Here is a 24611-nt window from a genome sequence, read left to right as displayed (position 1 = left end):
CAGTCTTGGTGATGCGGTGGCCCAAAAAGTCAATGGTCGTCACGCCGAAGTGGCATTTGACCGGGTTGACAATTAAGCCGTGCTCGCTGAGGCGACTGAACAGTGTTCGGAGGTGGAGGAGGTGCTCGGCGCGGGACGTGCTGGCGACGAGGATATCGTCCAGATAGACGAAAAGAAACGGCAGGTCGCGCAGCACGCCGTCCATCAAGCGCTGGAACGCCTGGGCCGCGTTCTTGAGGCCAAACGGCATCCGCAAAAATTCGAACAGGCCGAACGGCGTGATGACGGCCGTCTTCGGGACGTCGGCCGCCCGGACAGGTACCTGGTGGTAGCCCCGTATCAGGTCAATTTTCGAAAAGATGACCCGTCCCGCCAAACGGGCGGAAAAGTCCTGAATATGCGGGATCGGGTACCTGTCGGGGGTGGTAGCGTCATTGAGACGGCGGTAGTCACCACACGGGCGCCATCCACCCCCCGGCTTTGGCACGATGTGCAGTGGCGAGGCCCACGCGCTATCGGAGCGCCGCACGATGCCGAGGTGCTCCAACGCGTCGAACTCGGCCTTCGCCACGGCGAGCTTGGCCGGGTCAAGGCGGCGGGCCCTCGCGTAGACCGGCGGGCCCGTAGTGGGTATGTGGTGCTCGATCCCGTGCCGCACCACGACGGCCGAAAACGTCAGCCGCGTGAGGGCCGGGAATACCGCGAGCAGGCGAGCGAACTCGTTTGCTGCCGGGAGGGCACACGCCAGTTCGGTCGGCGCGGAGCTGCTCATCGTGCACGCCAGGGAGCTGAAGGTCTCGGCGTTGACAAGGCGACGACGTTTGACGTCGACCAGCAGCCCGTGCGCGCAGAGGAAGTCGGCGCCCAGCAAAGCCATGGGGACGCAGGCGGTCACAAAAGTCCATTGAAAACGCTGGCTGCCGAAGCAGAGGGTGACGACGCGTGGGCCGAAAGTGCGTATGGCCGAGCCATTAGCAGCGACCAAAGAGGGGCCGCAAACGGCGTCCCGCCTGTCCTGCTCGGAGGCGGGTATGACGCTCAGTTGGGCGCCGGTGTCACACAGGAAACGCCGCCCAGACGCTTTGTCCCGAATAAACAGCAAGTTGCCTGAGTGGCCGGCGCTCATGGCTGGGAATGAACGCCGGCCCGGCCGTTTCCCGACCTGCCGAAAGTGCACGGGGGCCGGCACGTCCGAGCCTTGTGTCCGAACCTGGCGTGGTAATAACACCACGCCCGGTCAGGTGGAGGCCCCGGCCGTCGTGTCGGAAGCGGGCGGTGCAGCGTGGCGGCCGCCAGTTGCACCGGCAGTTCGGCCTCCAACCGCGCAGGGCGCTCGGGCGTCGCCTCGGACGGCGGCGGGCTCCAGGTAACCGCGCCGATGTGCTGGCCCGCCGAGGAGATCTTATCGGCTTCCCTGGCGAGGGCGCGGGAATCCGTGATCAACGTGCCAGCCAGGGCGAGGCGTACCGGGTGAGGCAGCTGGCGAAGGAACAGCTCGCGGAACAGAAAATCCGGAGAGTGCTCACCGAGCAACGAGAGCATATTGTCCAAGCGCTCTGACGGGCGCGTGTCGCCGAGCTCGGGCAGAGCGAGCAGGTGCCGTGCGCGTGCTGCCGGTGAGAGGGCGAAAGCGTCGAGGAGGAGTGTCTTCAGCGCGTCGTATTTGTCAGCAGCCGGCGGGTGTTCGAGGAGGCTGAAGGCGCGGGCCGCGGTGGCGGAACCGAGCGCCGCCACAACATGGTGGAAGCGGGTGTCGTCCGCGGTGATGCCTCGCAGGGCGAACTGAGAGTCCGCCTGAGCGAACCAAACAGCCGCGTGAGCCTCCCAGAAGGTAGGCAGTTTAAGCGTCACTGCCGTATCCATGTCGGTAGGTCACCAATGAAGGAACTGCGCTCCAACGCGAGTCGAAAGAATTGACGCGACCAAAGACGGAATTCGTCCGAGTTGCTTTATTGAAACAAAACAGCTCAGGTATTCTCACAAGCCCGTTTATCGGGCAGCAATATATATACACATTTATGTCGGGAAGTTTGCCCGGCAAAAGCTATACCGGGCATGCCCGGGTGTCAAGGGCGAGCCTTGGAAAGGTGAGTCTGGACCTGCCCGGGCGTGTTTGGCTGCGGCCTGGCAAGTCGAGGCTGGGCGTGCCCGGGCGCTCTGGGCAAGCCCTGGAAAGGCGATAGCGGGCATGCCCGGACGCTCTGGGCGAGCCCTGGAAAGGCGATAGCGGGCATGCCCGGACGCTCTGGGCGAGCCCTGAAAAGGCGATAGCGGGCATGCCCGGACGCTCTGGGCGAGCCCTGGAAAGGCGAGAGCGGGCATGCCCGGGAAAGACGAGACCGGGCGTGCCCGGGAGGTTCGGGCGTGCCCGGGAACAGTGAGTCCGGGCATGCCCGGGAGAGGCGCGTCTGGCCGTGTTCTGGCCGGTGCAAGGCGATTGTGTGCATCCAGCGGTAACCGCTACAGCACGCTTGCTCGTTGTTAACTTGACTTAAAACCATTGTGTACAGCCATTTACACCTGAAAAAGTAAATGAATGCATTATGGACGTGTAATGGTGGTAAGATGGTCCAACGGTGTGGTTTACTTCCTCCAGTATGGTCCACTAAGGATAAGTGAGGACAGTCCCAAGGGAACAAAGGTGGTGGACATCGCAGCCTGGGATGCAGACGAGTTTGGCTCGAAAAGTTGGCAGGTCATCTTCAACGTTTCCAATGGAGATCCTGACGGGATTTTTAATGTGTCATTCAATTTGAAAAGCAATCAAGGTCGAGTCCAATTGGCGAAGGTGAGTACGGGTGGTAAGGTGAGTGCAAGGGAGGAATAAGAATATTATTGTCCTCTGGCATCCTCTTCCTTCACCCATGTTTGTTTTCCCGACAGAGATTGGACTTTGAGACGAAGAACGAGTTTAATCTCACACTCACAGCTCTAAACATGGTACCTCTTGTGGAAGGATCACGTGATGTTCTCTCCAAGGCACACGTACAGATCATCGTGACGGATGCAAACGATGCGCCCGAATTCTCAAAGTCCATTTTCCTCATTGAGGTCCTTGAGAACGTGACCGTTGGCTCAACTTTGTTGAAGGTCACGGCTAACGACCCTGACATCAAACAACATGACCCAGTGAAGTGAGCCTGTGTTCGATACCGGTACACCCGACCCCGACACCGGTACACCTGATACCGACACCGGTACACCTGACACCGACACCGGTACACCTGACTCCGACACCGGTACACCTGACTCCGACACCGGTACACCTGACTCCGACACCGGTACACCCGACTCCTATACCGATACATGCGACTCCGGCACCGGTACACGCGACTCCAACACCGGTACATCCCACTCCTATACCGGTACACGCGACTCAATTTGTGTCCAAGCTCACTCACCATTACATCTTGGAAATGTTGCTTGTGTTCATTCACCGTTTAGTAAGCGGTCGGTCTTTTACAGTAACTTAAGGTAAGAAAAACAAGCATTGAGTATTGCGCTGCAATACACGTCCCCTACAGGTGTAGCAGGATTCTCTCACTCCCCTAAAATCTCACTCTAGAGTGATTCTGTCCTAGGATAAAATCACTCTGGAGTGAACTAATCCTAGGACAAGCACACTCTAGAGTGTGATTATCCTAGGCCAGAATCACTCCCCCTGTCAGGATCAACACACTCCCTCCAGGATCAAAGCACTCCCCTTCAGGATAAAGTCAATCCCCCAGAAAGAATGGAAAGATATATTTAGTTACTTTGGAAATATAACTCACAGGATGTTAGATATCGTTGCAATGATCAACAGAGCTTTTAATATGTATTTTAGTGTATACCGTGTGAGCATGTGCATCATATTGTCGGATCTTAATATTCAATTGTTGAATACAAGTACTATATTTGAGCCCATGTTGAATACAAGTACTATATTTGAGCCCATGTTGAATACATGTACTATATTTGAGCCCATCATTATTTCAATACAACAAAAGAAGACATGAGTCCCGTTTTCCCCGTATATTTAATCAATACTCCCGTTCATTTATATTCACATGAGAGTTATTATACTTTGTTATGGTTTTTAAAATATCATGCAGTGTACTTCATTTCATATCTATATGTACACCTTTGTACACTCTTCCGAGTGTATTCAGTGTGATGTGGGTAATATTTACATATCTTCGGATCTACATATTCGGTTGTTGAATACTATATCGTTCCAGCTCATCAGAGGTAATTAACGAAAAACTTCACATATTTTCCATGTAATTTTAATCAATTTATCCGGTCCTGCAGATTCACATTTCAATCAAATTAGACGTTAAGTAAGTTGTCATGGTTGAAAAATATTTATTCATACACATATATTAAATAAATGTATTGCATGAATATTTACATTTCATAACATTTTAAAACCCGTATTTAATATTTCTTAAAAGTGCAGTAAAGTTATAGAACATAACTTAAAATGACATATTATATTGTTACGGATCTCAACGTCGGCCTTTCCCCTTACCAAGGGGGGATTAACCCCCTTGTCTGTCACGAGCCGACATGATCCGGGGCTATGACGTTCCTTCCGGTCAGCGCTGAATAGGGTGGTAGGCTGAATTATTCCTATTACCTAATTACCAACGCCTCCCAGGAAGCAAGGAAATAACCCGGCCCGAACCACGGTTTTAGTGGAAACGCCGAGGGATAGCGAGCCGTGATCCAAGCTGTTAACAGAACTAACCCCGATTTGAGCGGTTTTTTTTTTTGGTTTTTTTTGTATACTGAATCGAGGCTCGTGAAAGAGCTAACATTTACTTCACAAACAAATCAACCAGACAAACAAAACACACAAAAAGAGGGAGCGGAAAACAAGATGGGGAGAGAAGGGGAAGCACACAAACACAACATTTGAGAGCAGTGAGATGTGTGGAAGGGAGAGGGCTTGGGGGGAGGAGGCATGGGAAGGGGGGGGGGGGGGTGGAGGGAGAAGTATAAAACACAAGGACACCAAGGACTTCCAGGACAGAAGTTGGTATTTCAAAAAAGTGGAATTTGGGGTGAAATTAGCGGGGGTAGAAAAGATCAAGGTTTTGGATGGGGGAAGATAAGAGATGGTGGTGAACAGCTGTTTTAAAGACCTGGAGGGTGGAGTGGGATTGAAGAGAGTGAGGGAGTTTGTTCCAGAGGCGGGAGAAAAGAGGAATGAAGGAGTGAAGGTGAGCAGAGAGTCTTGATTTTGGCAGTTTGACCATAAGAGGGTTGCAGGCAGATCTTGTGCGACCTGTAGGAATATTTGCGGGACAGAGCCCAGAGAGAGCTGAGGGGGCAAGGCCAGAGAGGAGTCGGTAGAAGATGGAAAGACCACCAACCTGCCTGCGGTGAGTGAGTGAGAGGCCCTTGGAGTTAGCTTCATCGCGGGAGATTCCAATGATTCTGAATGCTTTGGTTTCAACAGCGTGAAGACGAGCTAGGTGTGAGGCAGGAGCACCAGCCCAGAGGGGAGAGCAGTATTCCATTGAGCTGCGGATGAAAGCCTTGTATGTGGTGAGGAGCTCAGGTGTGCCAAGGAAGGACTTCGCAGGACGGAGGATGCCCAGTCGGCGACTGGCTTTGGAGGCCAGATTTGAAATGTGGTTTTCCCAGGAAAGATCATGGCAGATAGTGAGCCCCAAAAGCTTGAGTGACAGAACTTCTTGGAGAGGATTATTCAGAAAGTGGATGGGAGGGTTGTCCAGTCGGTCTTTTCGGAGAGACATCGTAAGAGTGTGAGATTTGTCAGGATTGAAAGACATGTTCCACTTGTTTGCCCAGTCTGTGATTTTGTCCAGGTCTGCAGAGAGTGAGGAGGCAGCAGACTGCCGATCTGAGGGATGAAGAATGGAGCGACAGAGAGTAGAGTCATCAGCTAAGAGATACAGAGGATTTTCAAGAGAGTCAGAGAGATCATTTCAAGAGAGGTTCCGAATCGTGCCACGCTTACCCAATGGAGGAAAAGACTGATATGGTCGAATTAGGAAGAAACAGGAAGAACAGATTGGTTTATTAATAATTTGTACAGGAAGGAGGAGAAGTACACACAGTGAAGCTTATACAGTCTTAACTTATCCCTGGACAAACGGGCCCGTCACACACAGACACACTCACACGGGGATGTAGAAGGTTGGGTAGATGGTCCGGGGATGATGGCGTCCAGGCAGCTCACTCCGGTCCCCGACTCGTACCGTGAAGCAGATGGTCAGGCGGCAGCGGCCAGGAACTCTCCTCGTGTCGTTTATGCGGAGCGGACAATTACAGGGCGGAATGCAGGCGAAAGGTAGGCTGGCTTGGCGGTTACACTCGCGGCTCAACCGCGTACGTTATAATCGGCAGCTCGAACGCGCTTCTTAAAGCGTTTCCCTCAAGAGGCCTCTTTGCACAATCCTCAATAAGCCAAACTTCCAACGAGTGCTCTGCTCATAAGTCCTCTTTCATGCGCGAACTGTGCCAATCCTTTACAACGAGTGCAGTTCTCTCACAAGGGCAGTCCTCAAGTCCTCTCGAAGGGCTTTGTGCGCGCGGTTATATAGCACCGCCCAGCGAACCCTCTGGAATTTGCCAGCCGCGCTCTTACCACGCCCTTCACGCCATTCCACCCGAGCCCTGGTTGGTTGTTGGCTCTTACCGGCTCCGCCCTTGACGTACTGCTTGACGTGGCCACACCCCGACCTCGCGCTCCTCCCCCTCTCCAGGCCTACCTCGTGGCATTTGGCTGGTTTCGAGCGAAAACCCAAGAGCAGCGAACGCTGCTGGCAAAGGAGGTGGATTAGCCGAATCAGGGCGCGGGATGGATGCTGCCCAACGAGGTCGATTTTGAGGGTGGGCTGTGAAATGAACGGGACCTACTCTTATTTCTTTTACACAACGCAGGTATCACTATTGGAAATGGCCTTATTCTCACATATACTATGACATAACTAATGTTCTAAGGTGGCCTACGTGTTGCATGTGGACTAACTATGGGGGCAAACCTTTAACCTTTAATTATCATATATGTACATTCTCAGAACCGCAACAATATGTTGAAATGGAAATATCATTTCAGTATAAAACATCGTAAATGTATCGTAATGATTACTGCGAATGCTCTAATATCAAAATATATAATTATTTGAATGTTAAATTTATACTTTTCTTTATTTGATTTACCCAGTTTAATACAGGGATGCGAAAAACATTGTATTTTTATTTTTAGGGAGAGACGTTTACAAAGGACATCATTCTGCCCTGTTTATCAATTCATTTATCATTTAATGTTCATATTCATTAACTTTGGCATGGTTGTATGTCATTACCATGCAATAAATATTGTTGAAATCACAAAATATATAGGGGGAGTGTTATAAACCTGGGGAGTCATTTGATCCTGCAAGGGGGAGTGTTAAAATCCTAGGGGGAGTGATTTCATCCTAGGATAAAACCACTAGAGTGAAATTTTCCGAGGAAAATATCACTCTAGAGTGGTTTTTATCCTGGGGAGTGGATCTATCCTCCTACACCGGCAGTCTGTCGTCCGGAAAACTGTTGGGGAAATTACCAAAGTTCAAAGTGCCATAACTTTGTCAAAAATGATCGAAACGTCGTGAAGTTCGAACTTGATCTGTAACTTATGATGAGGAAACCATGTACCAAGTTTGAAATCATTACCATTAAGAGTTTAGAAAAAAAGTCCGGAAAACTGTTCTTTGCGTGACGGACGGACTGACAGAGGGACGGAGTGCAAACCTATAGTCCCCTCCGGTGTACACCGGTAGGGGACTAATAACTGAAATATTTATTGTGTATTGGTATTGTACAGGGTGGCCCGAAAGTCTCTTTACCCCTGATATACTTCTCACACCTTCAGTGGTGTGGTGGTGAATTGAGTGGTGTGGTGGTGAATTGATTGGTGTGGTGGTGAATTGAGTGGTGTGGTGGTGAATTGATTGGTGTGGTGGTGAATTGAGTGGTGTGGTGGTGAATTGAGTGGTGTGGTGGTGAATTGAGTGGTGTGGTGCTGAATTGAGTGGTGTGGTGGCGAATTGAGTGGTGTGGTGGCGAATTGAGTGGTGTGGTGGTGAATTGAGTGGTGTGGTGGTATATTGAGTGGTGTGGTGGTGAATTGAGTGGTGTGGTGGTGAATTGAGTGGTGTGGTGGTGAATTGAGTGGTGTGGTGGTGAATTGAGTGGTGTGGTGGTGAATTGAGTGGTGTGGTGGTGAATTGAGTGGTGTGGTGGCGAATTGAGTGGTGTGGTGGTGAATTGAGTGGTGTGGTGGTGAATTGAGTGGTGTGGTGGTATATTGAGTGGTGTGGTGGTGAATTGAGTGGTGTGGTGGTGAATTGAGTGGTGTGGTGGTGAATTGAGTGGTGTGGTGGTGAATTGAGTGGTGTGGTGGTGAATTGAGTGGTGTGGTGGTGAATTGAGTGGTGTGGTGCTGAATTGAGTGGTGTGGTGGTGAATTGAGTGGTGTGGTGCTGAATTGAATGGTGTGGTGGCGAATTGAGTGGTGTGGAGGTGGATTGAGTGGTGTGGTGGTGAATTGAGTGGTGTGGTGGTGAATTGAGTGGTGTGGTGGTGAATTGAGTGGTGTGGTGACGAATTGAGTGGTGTGGTGGTGAATTGAGTGGTGTGGTGGTGAATTGAGTGGTGTGGTGGTATATTGAGTGGTGTGGTGGTGAATTGAGTGGTGTGGTGGTGAATTGAGTGGTGTGGTGGTGAATTGAGTGGTGTGGTGGTGAATTGAGTGGTGTGGTGGTGAATTGAGTGGTGTGGTGGTGAATTGAGTGGTGTGGTGCTGAATTGAGTGGTGTGGTGGTGAATTGAGTGGTGTGGTGCTGAATTGAATGGTGTGGTGGTGAATTGAGTGGTGTGGAGGTGGATTGAGTGGTGTGGTGGTGAATTGAGTGGTGTGGTGGTGAATTGAGTGGTGTGATGGTGAATTGAGTGGTGTGGTGACGAATTGAGTGGTGTGGTGGTGAATTAAGTGGTGTGGTGGTGAATTGAGTGGTGTGGTGGTGAACTGAGTGGTGCAAGGAGGATGATGGAGCATTGCCAGATACAATGACTGATTAATTAATGTAAGTACTGCACAATAAAACCTCTATATTGAAAGAGTTTAAGAAGAAATAATAAAAGTAAAAAAATAGAAAATAATAAAAGTAAAAAATAAAATAAATGAAAAAATAACTGAAGGGGAGGGGTAACGGGACTTTTAGGCCACCCTGTACTTTCCCTTAAATCCTATCTGTTTTTCCTATCTAACGTGGTTGAGTATTCCGAGTTCTCATCTGAGTATTTGACTCATGACTACTGACATTTAAAGTTCTAATCCAGTATTCCCGGTTCATTCGTCCATTGTCGACTGTTATTCAAATTCACATCAAAATGAACCAATCTCATTAATTCCATCACACGTGATTCAACTAATAGTTCAGGCACGAGGCTAATGTCTATCTTCTTATAATAGAGCAAACGTATATGGTTATGTATGTTTGTTTGTGTTGTATGTATACACACCCCTAAATTCACCAGACCCCAAATACCCAAAAGTCCCCAAAAACCCGAAACGCCCCAAAGACTCAAAATACCCCAAAGACCCCAAATACCAGAAGACCCAAAACACCCTGAATACTCAAAAGACCCAAAGAACCAAAACAACCCAGAAGACCCAAAACACCCCAAAGACCCAAAATAACCCAAAGACCCAAAATACTCCGAAAAACCAAAATACCTTAAAGGACCTGAAGACCCAAAATACACAAAAGACCCCGAAGACCCTGGGGACCCAAAATATGCCAAAGACCCTTTAAAGACCCTGAAGACCCAAAATACCCTGAAGACCCCAAAAATCCCAAAAGACCCTGAAGACTCCAAAGACCCAAAATACACCGAAGACTCCAAAGACCCAAAATACCTAAAATACACTGAAGACCCTTAAAGACCCCCAAATAATCTAAAATACTCAAAAGACCCAAAATATGCTGAAGACCCTTAACGACCCAAAGAACCCTGAATACCCATAAGACCCTTTAGACTCATTAGACCCCAATATCTTGAAGACCCCCAAGACTCTTACGACCACCTATACCTTAAAGACCAGTGCAATACAGGGTACTTTAGACACCTTTAGATCCCTTCACCCTTCTGACCTTTACCCCTTTAAACCTTTACACCCCTTAAGTCCCTTCCGCCCACTTAGACCTTAACACTTAGACCTTAACACTTCCGACCACTTAGGTCTTAACACCATTAAGACCTTAACACCATTAAAACCCTTTACACCCTTCAGACCGATTAGACAGATTTGACCCTTGACCATTTAGAGCTCAAGACCACTTGGTTCTTTTTTGATTACAAATAAATTACAAATAAACAAGAAGAAAAAAGGCATAAAATGTCATCGCCCCCATGGTTTTAGTAATTTTGCTGTGCAGAGTTAAAGGCCGTCAGTCGGCCATCATTGGTCGGATTACAAAACAAAATATTCTGCATGTGTATACTCTAATGTATTGTCTTTGTGCCAATTTTGAACAAAATCAGACAATACATGTCGAGAAATGGTTGGGGACATGTTGAAATAAGAAAACGGCCTCCAGTCGGCCATCTTGGATCTGATCTCGAAAATAAAAATGACATGCATATGTAAGACATCATTCATTAATCTGTGTGTCAAGTTTGAACAACATCGGTAAAATCATAGCCGAGAAATGGTTGAGGATGTGTTCAATATCGGGTTTTTTACAAATAAAATGGCCGCCAGTCTACCAGTCGGCCATCTTTGATCAGATCGAAATATAAAGTGAGGTGCATGTATATGCTGTCATGTGTTGTCTTTGTGCCAAGTTTGAACAAAATCTGTCTGTACATCTCCGAGATATGGATGGATGGATAGACGGACGGAAGAGACCCAATCCATAATTCCAATGGGGGCTAATTATACCACCGATATTATAAATAACTTTGTACAAAAGAAATGTTTGTATTATGATTGGGGCAAATCAGGACAACACAGTAACTCAAGTTCAGTCAGGTCATTATCCTCAGTTAAAACAAGCCTGTGCCTCTGCAGCGACAATGTGTGGTGAGGCGAATGCAGCGAGCCGATCCACGCTGGTCACTGTTATAAAACAAAAAACATTTGCTACAACGAGAGGGAAGTTTAGCTCAAAAGGACCCGAGGATGAAAACCGCATCTCCCATAGCAGAATCACTGTGTGAGCACTACTTTACCAGCGGCACAGAAACCACCGATGGAACAAAAACTGTCCCAGTCAAGGTAAATTGAATCTGGATTTGATCCAATTCTTAATATTTCACATGGAACCCAATGAATGTGGCATTTCATCCAATTATTAATATTGTCTGTCCCATGTTCCCATGTGAATGAATAAGATTAGATAGAGCTGTGTCTGTCCTGTGTTCCCATGTGAATGAATAAGATTAGATAGAGCTGTATCTGTCCCGTGTTCCCATGTGAATGAATAAGATTAGATAGAGCTGTGTCTGTCCCGTGTTCCCATGTGAATGAATAAGATTAGATAAAGCTGTGTCTGTCCGGTGTTCCCATGTGAATGAATAAGATTAGATAGAGCTGTGTCTGTCCGGTGTTCCCATGTGAATGAATAAGATTAGATAGAGCTGTGTCTGTCCCGTGTTCCCATGTGAATGAATAAGATTAGATAGAGCTGTGTCTGTCCGGTGTTCCCATGTGAATGAATAAGATTAGATAGAGCTGTGTCTGTCCCGTGTTCCCATGTGAATGAATAAGATTAGATAGAGCTAATATCTCTATCTAATCTTATTGGATTTGATTGGATTTGTGATCTGGATTTGATCAAATCTGGATTTGATCCAATTCTTAATATTTCACAGGGAACCCACTGAATGTGGCATTTCATCCAATTATTAATATTGTCTGTCCCATGTTCCCATGTGAATGAATAAGATTAGATAGAGCTGTATCTGTCCCGTGTTCCTATGTGAATGAATAAGATTAGATAGAGTTGTGTTTATCCAGTGTTCCCATGTGAATGAAAACGATTTGATAGAGCTGTGTCTGTCCTGTGTTCCCATGTGAATGAATAAGATTAGATAGAGCTGTGTCTGTTCCGTGTTCCTATGTGAATGAGTAAGATTAGATGGAGCTGTGTCTGTCCCGTGTTCCCAGGTGAATGAATAAGATTAGATGGAGCTGTGTCTGTCCCGTGTTCCCATGTGAATGAATAAGATTAGATAGAGCTGTGTCTGTCCCGTGTTCCCATGTGAATGAATAAGATTAGATCGAGCTGTGTCTGTCCCGTGTTCCTATGTGAATGAATAAGATTAGATGGAGCTGTGTCTGTTCCGTGTGTCCCAGGTGAATGAATAAAATTATTGAGAACCATTTTTGTTTCATGTTCCCATGTGAATGAATAAGATTGCATTGTGTTGTATTTGTACAGTGTTCCCATGTGAATGAATAAGATTAGAAAGAGTTGTGTCTGTCCCATGTTCCCATGTGAATGCATAAGATTAGATAGAGCTGTGTCTGTTCCGTGTGTCCCAGGTGAATGAATAAAATTATTGAGAACCATTTCTGTTTCATGTTCCCATGTGAATGAATAAGATTAGATAGAGCTGTGTCTGTCCCGTGTTCCCATGTGAATGAATAAGATTAGATAGAGCTGTGTCTGTCCCGTGTTCCCATGTGAATGAATAAGATTAGGTAGAGCTGTGTCTGTCCCGTGTTCCCATGTGAATGAATAAGATTAGATCGAGCTGTGTCTGTCCCGTGTTCCCATGTGAATGAATAAGATTAGATCGAGCTGTGTCTGTCCCGTGTTCCCATGTGAATGAATAAGATTAGATAGAGTTGTGTCTGTCCCATGTTCCCATGTGAATGAATAAAATTAGATAGAGCTGTGTCTGTCCCATGTTCCCATGTGAATGAATAAGATTAGATAGAGCTGTGTCTGTTCCGTGTGTCCCAGGTGAATGAATAAAATTATTGAGAACCATTTCTGTTTCATGTTCCCATGTGAATGAATAAGATCAGATAGAGCTGTGTCTGTCCCGTGTTCCCATGTGAATGAATAAGATCAGATAGAGCTGTGTCTGTCCCGTGTTCCCATGTGAATGAATAAGATTAGATAGAGCTGTGTCTGTCCCGTGTTCCCATGTGAATGAATAAGATTAGGTAGAGCTGTGTCTGTTCCGTGTTCCCATGTGAATGAATAACATTAGATCGAGCTGTGTCTGTCCTGTGTTCCCATGTGAATGAATAAGATTAGATCGAGCTGTGTCTGTCCCGTGTTCCCATGTGAATGAATAAGATTAGATAGAGCTGTGTCTGTCCCGTGTTCCTATGTGAATTAATAAGATTAGATGGAGCTGTGTCTGTCCCGTGTTCCCATGTGAATGACGAAGATTAGATCGAGCTGTGTCTGTCCCGTGTTCCCATGTGAATGACTAAGATTAGACAGAGCTGTGTCTGTCCCGTGTTCCCATGTGAATGAATAAGATTAGTTAGAGCTGTTTCTGTCCCGTGTTCCCATGTGAATGACTAAGATTAGACAGAGCTGTGTCTGTCCCGTGTTCCCATGTGAATGAATAAGATTAGTTAGAGCTGTTTCTGTCCCGTGTTCCCATGTGAATGAATAAGATTAGATCGAGCTGTCTCTGTCCCGTGTTCCCATGTGAATGAATAAGATTAGATAGAGCTGTGTCTGTCCCGTGTTCCTATGTGAATGAATCAGATTAGATAGAGTTGTGTCTGTCCCATGTTCCCATGTGAATGAATAAGATTAGATCGAGCTGTGTCTGTCCCGTGTTCCCATGTGAATGACTAAGATTAGATAGAGCTGTGTCTGTCCCGTGTTCCCATGTGAATGAATAAGATTAGTTTGAGCTGTTTCTGTCCCGTGTTCCCATGTGAATGAATAAGATTGCATTGTGTTGTGTTTGTCCAGTGTTCGCATGTGAATGAATAAGATTAGATAGAGCTGTATCTGTCCCGTGTTCCCATGTGAATGAATAAGATTAGATAGAGCTGGGTCTGTCCCGTGTTCCCATGTGAATGAATAAGATTAGATAGAGCTGTATCTGTCCCGTGTTCCCATGTGAATGAATAAGATTAGATAGAGCTGTATCTGTCCCGTGTTTCCATGTGAATGAATAAGATTAGATCAGGCTGTTTCTGTCCCGTGTTCCCATGTGAATGAATAAGATTATTGAGAACCATTTCTGTTTCATGTTCCCATGTGAATGAATAAGATTAGATAGAGCTGTGTCTGTCCCGTGTTCCCATGTGAATGAATAAGATTAGATAGAGCTGTATCTGTCCCGTGTTCCCATGTGAATGAATAAGATGAGATAGAGCTGTTTCTGTCCCGTGTTCCCATGTGAATGAATAAGATTAGATAGAGCTGTGTCTGTCCCGTGTTCCTATGTGAATGAATAAGATTAGATGGAGCTGTGTCTGTTCCGTGTGTCCCAGGTGAATGAATACAATTATTGAGAACCATTTCTGTTTCATGTTCCCATGTGAATGAATAAGATTGCATTGTGTTGTGTTTGTCCAGTGTTCGCATGTGAATGAATAAGATTAGATAGAGCTGTATCTGTCCCGTGTTCCCATGTGAATGAATAAGATTAGATGGAGCTGTGTCTGTCCCGTGTTCCCATGTGAATGAATAAGATTAGACAGAGCTGTATCTGTCCCGTGTTCCCATGTGCATGAATAAGATTAGATAGAGCTGTATCTGTCCCGTGTTTCCATGTGAATGAATAATATTAGATCAGGCTGTTTCTGTCCAGTGTTCCCATGTGAATGAATAAGATTATTGAGAACCATTTCTGTTTCATGTTCCCATGTGAATGAATAAGATTAGATAGAGCTGTGTCTGTCCCGTGTTCCCATGTGAATGAATAAGATTAGATAGAGCTGTATCTGTCCCGTGTTCCCATGTGAATGAATAACATTAGATAGAGCTGTTTCTGTCCCGTGTTCCCATGTGAATGAATAAGATTAGATAGAGCTGTATCTGTCCCGTGTTCCCATGTGAATGAATAAGATTAGATTGAGCTGTATCTGTCCCGTGTTCCCATGTGAATGAATATGATTAGATAGAGCTGTGTCTGTCCCGTGTTCCCATGTGAATGAATAAGATTAGATAGAGCTGTATCTGTCCCGTGTTCCCATGTGAATGAATAAGATTAGATAGAGTTGTGTCTGTCCCGTGTTCCCATGTGAATGAATAAGATTAGATAGAGCAGTGTCTGTCCCGTGTTCCCATGGGAATGAATAATATTAGATAGAGCTGTATCTGTCCCGTGTTCCCATGTGAATGAATAAGATTAGATAGAGTTGTGTCTGTCCCGTGTTCCCATGTGAATGAATAAGATTAGATAGAGCTGTATCTGTCCCGTGTTCCCATGTGAATGAATAAGATTAGATAGAGTTGTGTTTGTCCCGTGTTCCCATGTGAATGAATAAGATTAGATAGAGCTGTATCTGTCCTGTGTTCCCATGTGAATGAATAAGATTAGATAGAGCTGTATCTGTCCCGTGTTCCCATGTGAATGAATAAGATTAGATAGAGCTTTATCTGTCCCGTGTTCCCATGTGAATGAATAAGATTAGAAAGAGTTGTGTCTGTCCCGTGTTCCCATGTGAATGAATAAGATTAGATAGAGCTGTGTCTGTCCCGTGTTCCCATGTGAATGAATAAGATTAGATAGAGCTGTGTCTGTCCCGTGTTCCTATGTGAATGAATAAGATTAGATGGAGCTGTGTCTGTTCCGTGTGTCCCAGGTGAATGAATAAAGTTATTGAGAACCATTTTTGTTTCATGTTCCCATGTGAATGAATAAGATTGCATTGTGTTGTGTTTGTACAGTGTTCCCATGTGAATGAATAAGATTAGATAGAGTTGTGTCTGTCCCATGTTCCCATGTGAATGAATAAGATTAGATAGAGCTGTGTCTGTTCCGTGTGTCCCAGGTGAATGAATAAAATTATTGAGAACCATTTCTGTTTCATGTTCCCATGTGAATGAATAAGATTAGATAGAGCTGTGTCTGTCCCGTGTTCCCATGTGAATGAATAAGATTAGATAGAGCTGTGTCTGTCCCGTGTTCCCATGTGAATGAATAAGATTAGGTAGAGCTGTGTCTGTCCCGTGTTCCCATGTGAATGAATAAGATTAGATCGAGCTGTGTCTGTCCCGTGTTCCCATGTGAATGAATAAGATTAGATCGAGCTGTGTCTGTCCCGTGTTCCCATGTGAATGAATAAGATTAGATGGAGTTGTGTCTGTCCCATGTTCCCATGTGAATGAATTAGATTAGATTGAGCTGTGTCTGTTCCGTGTGTCCCAGGTGAATGAATAAAATTATTGAGAACCATTTCTGTTTCATGTTCCCATGTGAATGAATAAGATTAGATAGAGTTGTGTCTGTCCCATGTTCCCATGTGAATGAATAAGATTAGATCGAGCTGTGTCTGTCCCGTGTTCCCATGTGAATGACGAAGATTAGATAGAGCTGTGTCTGTCCCGTGTTCCCATGTGAATGAATAAGATTAGTTAGAGCTGTATCTGTCCCGTGTTCCCATGTGAATGAATAAGATTAGATAGAGCTGTATCTGTCCCGTGTTTCCATGTGAATGAATAAGATTAGATCAGGCTGTTTCTGTCCCGTGTTCCCATGTGAATGAATAAGATTATTGAGAACCATTTCTGTTTCATGTTCCCATGTGAATGAATAAGATTAGATAGAGCTGTGTCTGTCCCGTGTTCCCATGTGAATGAATAAGATTAGATAGAGCTGTATCTGTCCCGTGTTCCCATGTGAATGAATAAGATTAGATAGAGCTGTTTCTGTCCCGTGTTCCCATGTGAATGAATAAGATTAGATAGAGCTGTGTCTGTCCCGTGTTCCTATGTGAATGAATAAGATTAGATGGAGCTGTGTCTGTTCCGTGTGTCCCAGGTGAATGAATACAATTATTGAGAACCATTTCTGTTTCATGTTCCCATGTGAATGAATAAGATTGCATTGTGTTGTGTTTGTCCAGTGTTCGCATGTGAATGAATAAGATTAGATAGAGCTGTATCTGTCCCGTGTTCCCATGTGAATGAATAAGATTAGATAGAGCTGTGTCTGTCCCGTGTTCCCATGTGAATGAATAAGATTAGATAGAGCTGTATCTGTCCCGTGTTCCCATGTGAATGAATAAGATTAGATAGAGCTGTATCTGTCCCGTGTTTCCATGTGAATGAATAAGATTATATCAGGCTGTTTCTGTCCCGTCTTCCCATGTGAATGAATAAGATTATTGAGAACCATTTCTGTTTCATGTTCCCATGTGAATAAATAAGATTAGATAAAGTTGTGTCTGTCCCGTGTTCCCATGTGAATGAATAAGATTAGATAGAGCAGTGTCTGTCCCGTGTTCCCATGTGAATGAATAAGATTAGATAGAGTTGTGTCTGTCCCGTGTTCCCATGTGAATGAATAAGATTAGATAGAGCTGTGTCTGTCCCGTGTTCCCATGTGAATGAATAAGATTAGATAGAGCAGTGTCTGTCCCGTGTTCCCATGGGAATGAATAAGATTAGATAGAGCTGTATCTGTCCCGTGTTCCCATGTGAATGAATAAGATTAGATAGAGCTGTATCTGTCCCATGTTTCCATGTGAATGAATAAGATTAGATCAGGCTGTTTCTGTCCCGTGTTCCCATGTGAATGAATAAGATTAGATAGAGTTGTGTCTGTCCCGTGTTCCCATGTGAATGAATAAGATTAGATAGAGTTGTGTCTGTCCCGTGTTCCCATGTGAATGAATAAGATTAGATAGAGCTGTGTCTGTCCCGTGTTCCCATGTGAATGAATAAGATTAGATAGAGCAGTGTCTGTCCCGTGTTCCCATGGGAATGAATAAGATTAGATAGAGCTGTATCTGTCCCGTGTTCCCATGTGAATGAATAAGATTAGATAGAGCTGTGTCTGTCCCGTGTTCCTATGTGAATGAATAAGATTAGATAGAGCTGTATCTGTCCCGTGTTCCCATGTGAATGAATAAGATTAGATAGAGTTGTGTCTGTCCCGTGTTCCCATGTGAATGAATAAGATTAGATAGAGCAGTGTCTGTCCCGTGTTCCCATGGGAATGAATAAGATTAGATCGAGCTGTGTCTGTCCCGTGTTCCCATGTGAATGACGAAGATTAGATAGAGCTGTGTCTGTCCCGTGTTCCCATGTGAATGAATAAGATTAGTTAGAGCTGTATCTGTCCCGTGTTCCCATGTGAATGAATAAGATTAGATAGAGCTGTATCTGTCCCGTGTTTCCATGTGAATGAATAAGATTAGATCAGGCTGTTTCTGTCCCGTGTTCCCATGTGAATGAATAAGATTATTGAGAACCATTTCTGTTTCATGTTCCCATGTGAATGAATAAGATTAGATAGAGCTGTGTCTGTCCCGTGTTCCCATGTGAATGAATAAGATTAGATAGAGCTGTATCTGTCCCGTGTTCCCATGTGAATGAATAAGATTAGATAGAGCTGTTTCTGTCCCGTGTTCCCATGTGAATGAATAAGATTAGATAGAGCTGTGTCTGTCCCGTGTTCCTATGTGAATGAATAAGATTAGATGGAGCTGTGTCTGTTCCGTGTGTCCCAGGTGAATGAATACAATTATTGAGAACCATTTCTGTTTCATGTTCGCATGTGAATGAATAAGATTAGATAGAGCTGTATCTGTCCCGTGTTCCCATGTGAATGAATAAGATTAGATAGAGCTGTGTCTGTCCCGTGTTCCCATGTGAATGAATAAGATTAGATAGAGCTGTATCTGTCCCGTGTTTCCATGTGAATGAATAAGATTATATCAGGCTGTTTCTGTCCCGTCTTCCCATGTGAATGAATAAGATTATTGAGAACCATTTCTGTTTCATGTTCCCATGTGAATGAATAAGATTAGATAGAGCTGTGTCTGTCCCGTGTTCCCATGTGAATGAATAAGATTAGACAGAGCTGTATCTGTCCCGTGTTCCCATGTGAATGAATATGATTAGATAGAGCTGTATCTGTCCCGTGTTCCCATGCGAATGAATAAGATTAGATAGAGCTGTATCTGTCCCGTGTTCCCATGTGAATGAATAAGATTAGATAGAGCTGTGTCTGTCCCGTGTTCCTATGTGAATGAATAAGATTAGATAGAGCTGTATCTGTCCCGTGTTCCCATGTGAATGAATAAGATTAGATAGAGTTGTGTCTGTCCCGTGTTCCCATGTGAATGAATAAGATTAGATAGAGCAGTGTCTGTCCCGTGTTCCCATGTGAATGAATAAGATTAGATAGAGTTGTGTCTGTCCCGTGTTCCCATGTGAATGAATAAGATTAGATAGAGCTGTGTCTGTCCCGTGTTCCCATGTGAATGAATAAGATTAGATAGAGCAGTGTCTGTCACGTGTTCCCATGGGAATGAATAAGATTAGATAGAGCTGTATCTGTCCCGTGTTCCCATGTGAATGAATAAGATTATTGAGAACCATTTCTGTTTCATGTTCCCATGTGAATGAATAAGATTAGATAGAGCTGTGTCTGTCCCGTGTTCCCATGTGAATGAATAAGATTAGTTAGAGCTGTATCTGTCCCGTGTTCCCATGTGAATGAATAAGATTAGATAGAGCTGTATCTGTCCTGTGTTTCCATGTGAATGAATAAGATTAGATCAGGCTGTTTCTGTCCCGTGTTCCCATGTGAATGAATAAGATTATTGAGAACCATTTCTGTTTCATGTTCCCATGTGAATGAATAAGATTAGATAGAGCTGTGTCTGTCCCGTGTTCCCATGTGAATGAATAAGATTAGATAGAGCTGTATCTGTCCCGTGTTCTCATGTGAATGAATAAGATTAGATAGAGCTGTTTCTGTCCCGTGTTCCCATGTGAATGAATAAGATTAGATAGAGCTGTGTCTGTCCCGTGTTCCTATGTGAATGAATAAGATTAGATGGAGCTGTGTCTGTTCCGTGTGTCCCAGGTGAATGAATACAATTATTGAGAACCATTTCTGTTTCATGTTCGCATGTGAATGAATAAGATTAGATAGAGCTGTATCTGTCCCATGTTCCCATGTGAATGAATAAGATTAGATAGAGCTGTGTCTGTCCCGTGTTCCCATGTGAATGAATAAGATTAGATAGAGCTGTATCTGTCCCGTGTTCCCATGTGAATGAATAAGATTAGATAGAGCTGTATCTGTCCCGTGTTTCCATGTGAATGAATAAGATTATATCAGGCTGTTTCTGTCCCGTCTTCCCATGTGAATGAATAAGATTATTGAGAACCATTTCTGTTTCATGTTCCCATGTGAATGAATAAGATTAGATAGAGCTGTGTCTGTCCCGTGTTCCCATGTGAATGAATAAGATTAGACAGAGCTGTATCTGTCCCGTGTTCCCATGTGAATGAATATGATTAGATAGAGCTGTATCTGTCCCGTGTTCCCATGCGAATGAATAAGATTAGATAGAGCTGTATCTGTCCCGTGTTCCCATGTGAATGAATAAGATTAGATAGAGCTGTGTCTGTCCCGTGTTCCTATGTGAATGAATAAGATTAGATAGAGCTGTATCTGTCCCGTGTTCCCATGTGAATGAATAAGATTAGATAGAGTTGTGTCTGTCCCGTGTTCCCATGTGAATGAATAAGATTAGATAGAGCAGTGTCTGTCCCGTGTTCCCATGTGAATGAATAAGATTAGATAGAGTTGTGTCTGTCCCGTGTTCCCATGTGAATGAATAAGATTAGATAGAGCTGTGTCTGTCCCGTGTTCCCATGTGAATGAATAAGATTAGATAGAGCAGTGTCTGTCCCGTGTTCCCATGGGAATGAATAAGATTAGATAGAGCTGTATCTGTCCCGTGTTCCCATGTGAATGAATAAGATTAGATAGAGTTGTGTCTGTCCCGTGTTCCCATGTGAATGAATAAGATTAGATAGAGCTGTATCTGTCCTGTGTTCCCATGTGAATGAATAAGATTAGATAGAGCTGTATCTGTCCCGTGTTCCCATGTGAATGAATAAGATTAGATAGAGCTGTATCTGTCCCGTGTTCCCATGTGAATGAATAAGATTAGATAGAGTTGTGTCTGTCCCGTGTTCCCATGTGAATGAATAAGATTAGATAGAGCTGTGTCTGTCCCGTGTTCCCATGTGAATGAATAAGATTAGATAGAGCTGTGTCTGTCCCGTGTTCCTATGTGAATGAATAAGATTAGATGGAGCTGTGTCTGTTCCGTGTGTCCCAGGTGAATGAATAAAATTATTGAGAACCATTTTTGTTTCATGTTCCCATGTGAATGAATAAGATTGCATTGTGTTGTGTTTGTACAGTGTTCCCATGTGAATGAATAAGATTAGATAGAGTTGTGTCTGTCCCATGTTCCCATGTGAATGAATAAGATTAGATAGAGCTGTGTCTGTTCCGTGTGTCCCAGGTGAATGAATAAAATTATTGAGAACCATTTCTGTTTCATGTTCCCATGTGAATGAATAAGATTAGATAGAGCTGTGTCTGTCCCGTGTTCCCATGTGAATGAATAAGATTAGATAGAGCTGTGTCTGTCCCGTGTTCCCATGTGAATGAATAAGATTAGATAGAGTTGTGTCTGTCCCGTGTTCCCATGTGAATGAATAAGATTATTGAGAACCATTTCTGTTTCATGTTCCCATGTGAATGAAAAAGATTGCATAGTGTTGTGTTTGTCCAGTGTTCCCGTGTGAATGAATAAGATTAGATAGAGCTGTGTCTCTCCTGTGTGTCCCAGGTGAACGAATAAAATTAGAGTGAGCCTTGTCTTTCACCCGTACCAAACTAATAATTTAACACTCGATCCAAACAGTCATTGGAAATCCGACGAAACAAATCTGGACAGTGTATAATCAACAAAGGCCTACATGTCCCATATGTTAGACCCACCAGAAAACCAAGATGGCGGCCATTTCATTTCCTGTCGGTGCTGTGGTGGGTTTGTGTCCAATGTTTTGGTAAGTCTGCCTGCATAATTGCCAATGTCTATGCAGATACGACGTAGTACAGTGAACGTGTCATCTGTGTCCAATGTTTCGGAAAGTTTGTCTGCATAATTGCCAATGTCTGTGCAGATACGAGGTAGTACAGAGAATAGTCATTTAACACAAGCAGGGCCCAAAATAAGTCTGTAAACTGTGTCCAGTGTTTCGGTAAATCTGTCTGCATAATTGCTAATGTCTCGGCAGATACGAGGTAGTATAGTGAACTTGTAATCTGTGGCCAGTGTTTCGTTAAATCTGTCTGCATAATTGCCAATGTCTATGCAGATAAGAGGTAGTACAGTGAATAGTCATTTGACACAAGCAGGGCCCAAAATAAGCCTGTAAACTGTGTCCAATGTTTGGATAAATTTATCTGCATAATTGACAATGTCTATGCAAATACGAGGTAGTACAGTGAACTTGTAATCTGTGTCCAATGTTTCGGTAAGTTTGTCTGCATAATTGCCAAAGTCTATGCAGATGCGAGGTAGTGCAGTGAACTTGTAATCTGTGTCCAATGTTTGGGTAAATTTATCTGCATAATTGCCAATGTCTATGCAAATACGAGGTAGTACAGTGAACTTGTAATCTGTGTCCAATGTTTGGGTAAATTTATCTGCATAATTGCCAACGTCTATGCAAATGCGAGGTAGTATAGTGAACTTGTAATCTGTGTCCAGTGTTTCATTAAATCTGTCTGCATAATTGCCAATGTCTATGCAGATACGAGGTAGTACAGTGAACTTGTAATCTGTGTCCAATGTTTGTGTAAATTTATCTGCATAATTGCCAAAGTCTATGCAGATGCGAGGTAGTAGAGTGAACTTGTAATCTGTGTCCAGTGTTTCGGTAAATCTGCCTGCATAATTGCCAATGTCAATGCAGATACGAGGTAGTACAGTGAACTTGTAATCTGTGTCCAATGTTTGGGTAAATTTATCTGCATAATTGCTAATGTCTATGCAGATACGCGGTAGTACAGTGAATAGTCATTTGACACAAGCAGGGCCCAAAATAAGCCTGTAAACTGTGTCCAATGTTTGGGTAAATCTGTCTGCATAATTGATAATGTCAATGCAGATACGCTGTAGTATAGCGAACTTGTAATCTGTGTCCAGTGTTTCGGTAAGTTTGTCTGCATAATTGCCAATGTCTATGCAGATACGAGGTAGTATAGTGAACTTGTAATCTGTGTCCAATGTTTCGGTAAGTTTGTCTGCATAATTGCCAATGTCTATGCAGATATGAGGTAGTACATTGAATAGTCATTTGACACAAGCAGGGCCCAAAATAAGCCTGTAAACTGTGTCCAATGTTTGGGTAAATTTTTCTGCATAATTGCCAATGTCTATGCAGATACGAGGTAGTATAGTGAACTTGTAATCTGTGTCCAGTGCTTCGGTAAATCTGTCTGCATAATTGCCAATGTCTATGCAGATACGAGGCAGTACAGTGAACTTGTAATCTGTGTCCAATGTTTCGGTAAGTTTGTCTGCGTAATTGCCAATGTCTATGCAGATACGAGGTAGTATCATGAACTTGTAATCTGTGTCCAGTGTTTCCGTAAGTTTGTCTGCATAATTGCCAATGTCTATGCAGATACGAGGTAGTATAGTGAACTTGTAATCTGTGTCCAATGTTTCGGTAAGTTTGTCTGCATAATTGCTGATGTCTATGCAGACACGAGGTAGTACAGTGAATAGTCATTTGACACACGCAGGGCCCAACATAAGCCTGTCAACTGTGTCCAATGTTTGGGTAAATCTGTCTGCATAATTGCTAATGTCTATGCAGATACGCGGTAGTACAGTGAACTTGTAATCTGTGTCCAATGTTTCGGTAAGTTTGTCTGCATAATTGCCAATGTCTATGCAGATACGAGGTAGTATAGTGAACTTGTAATCTGTGTCCAGTGTTTCGGTAAATCTGTCTGCATATTTGCCAATGTCAATGCAGATACGAGGTAGTACAGTGAACTTGTAATCTGTGTCCAATGTTTGGGTAAATTTATCTGCATAATTGCTAATGTCTATGCAGATACGCGGTAGTACAGTGAATAGTCATTTGACACAAGCAGGGCCCAAAATAAGCCTGTAAACTGTGTCCAATGTTTGGGTGAATCTGTCTGCATAATTGATAATGTCGATGCAGATACGCGGTAGTATAGTGAACTTGTAATCTGTGTCCAGTGTTTCGGTAAGTTTGTCTGCATAATTGCCAATGTCTATGCAGATATGAGGTAGTACAGTGAATAGTCATTTGACACAAGCAGGGCCCAACATAAGCCTGTAAACTGTGTCCAGTGTTTCGGTAATTCTGTCTGCATAATTGCGAATGTCTATGCAGATACGAGGTAGTACAGTGAAGTTGTAATCTGTGTCCAATTTTTCAGTAAATCTGTCTGCATAATTGCCAATGTCTGTGCAGATACGAGGTAGTACAGTTAATAGTCATTTGACACAACCAGGGCCCAAAATAAGCCTGTAAACTGTGTCCAATGTTTGGGTAAATCTGTTTGCATAATTGCCAATGTCTATGCAG

General features: G+C 44.2%; 1 protein-coding gene across 2 annotated transcripts in view; it reads left to right on the top strand.

Moving 5' to 3' along the window:
• The window catches only part of LOC137422091 (cadherin-17-like), a 327803-nt gene that overhangs the window by 169715 nt on the left and 133477 nt on the right, over positions 1-24611 (top strand). For both annotated transcript variants that reach the window (XM_068108842.2, XM_068108841.2), the window contains exons 12-13: positions 2597-2788; positions 2884-3134. In XM_068108842.2, coding sequence (XP_067964943.2) covers positions 2597-2788; positions 2884-3134 — 443 coding nt within the window. The remainder of the gene's footprint in view (positions 1-2596; positions 2789-2883; positions 3135-24611) is intronic.

This window comes from Myxine glutinosa, chromosome 2 (genome assembly GCF_964187855.1).
Source record: "Myxine glutinosa chromosome 2, kmMyxGlut1.1, whole genome shotgun sequence".
Taxonomy (NCBI): Eukaryota; Metazoa; Chordata; class Myxini; order Myxiniformes; family Myxinidae; genus Myxine; species Myxine glutinosa.
Note: the sequence above shows the minus strand (reverse complement) of the source record. Positions and strands in the feature narration are given on the sequence as shown.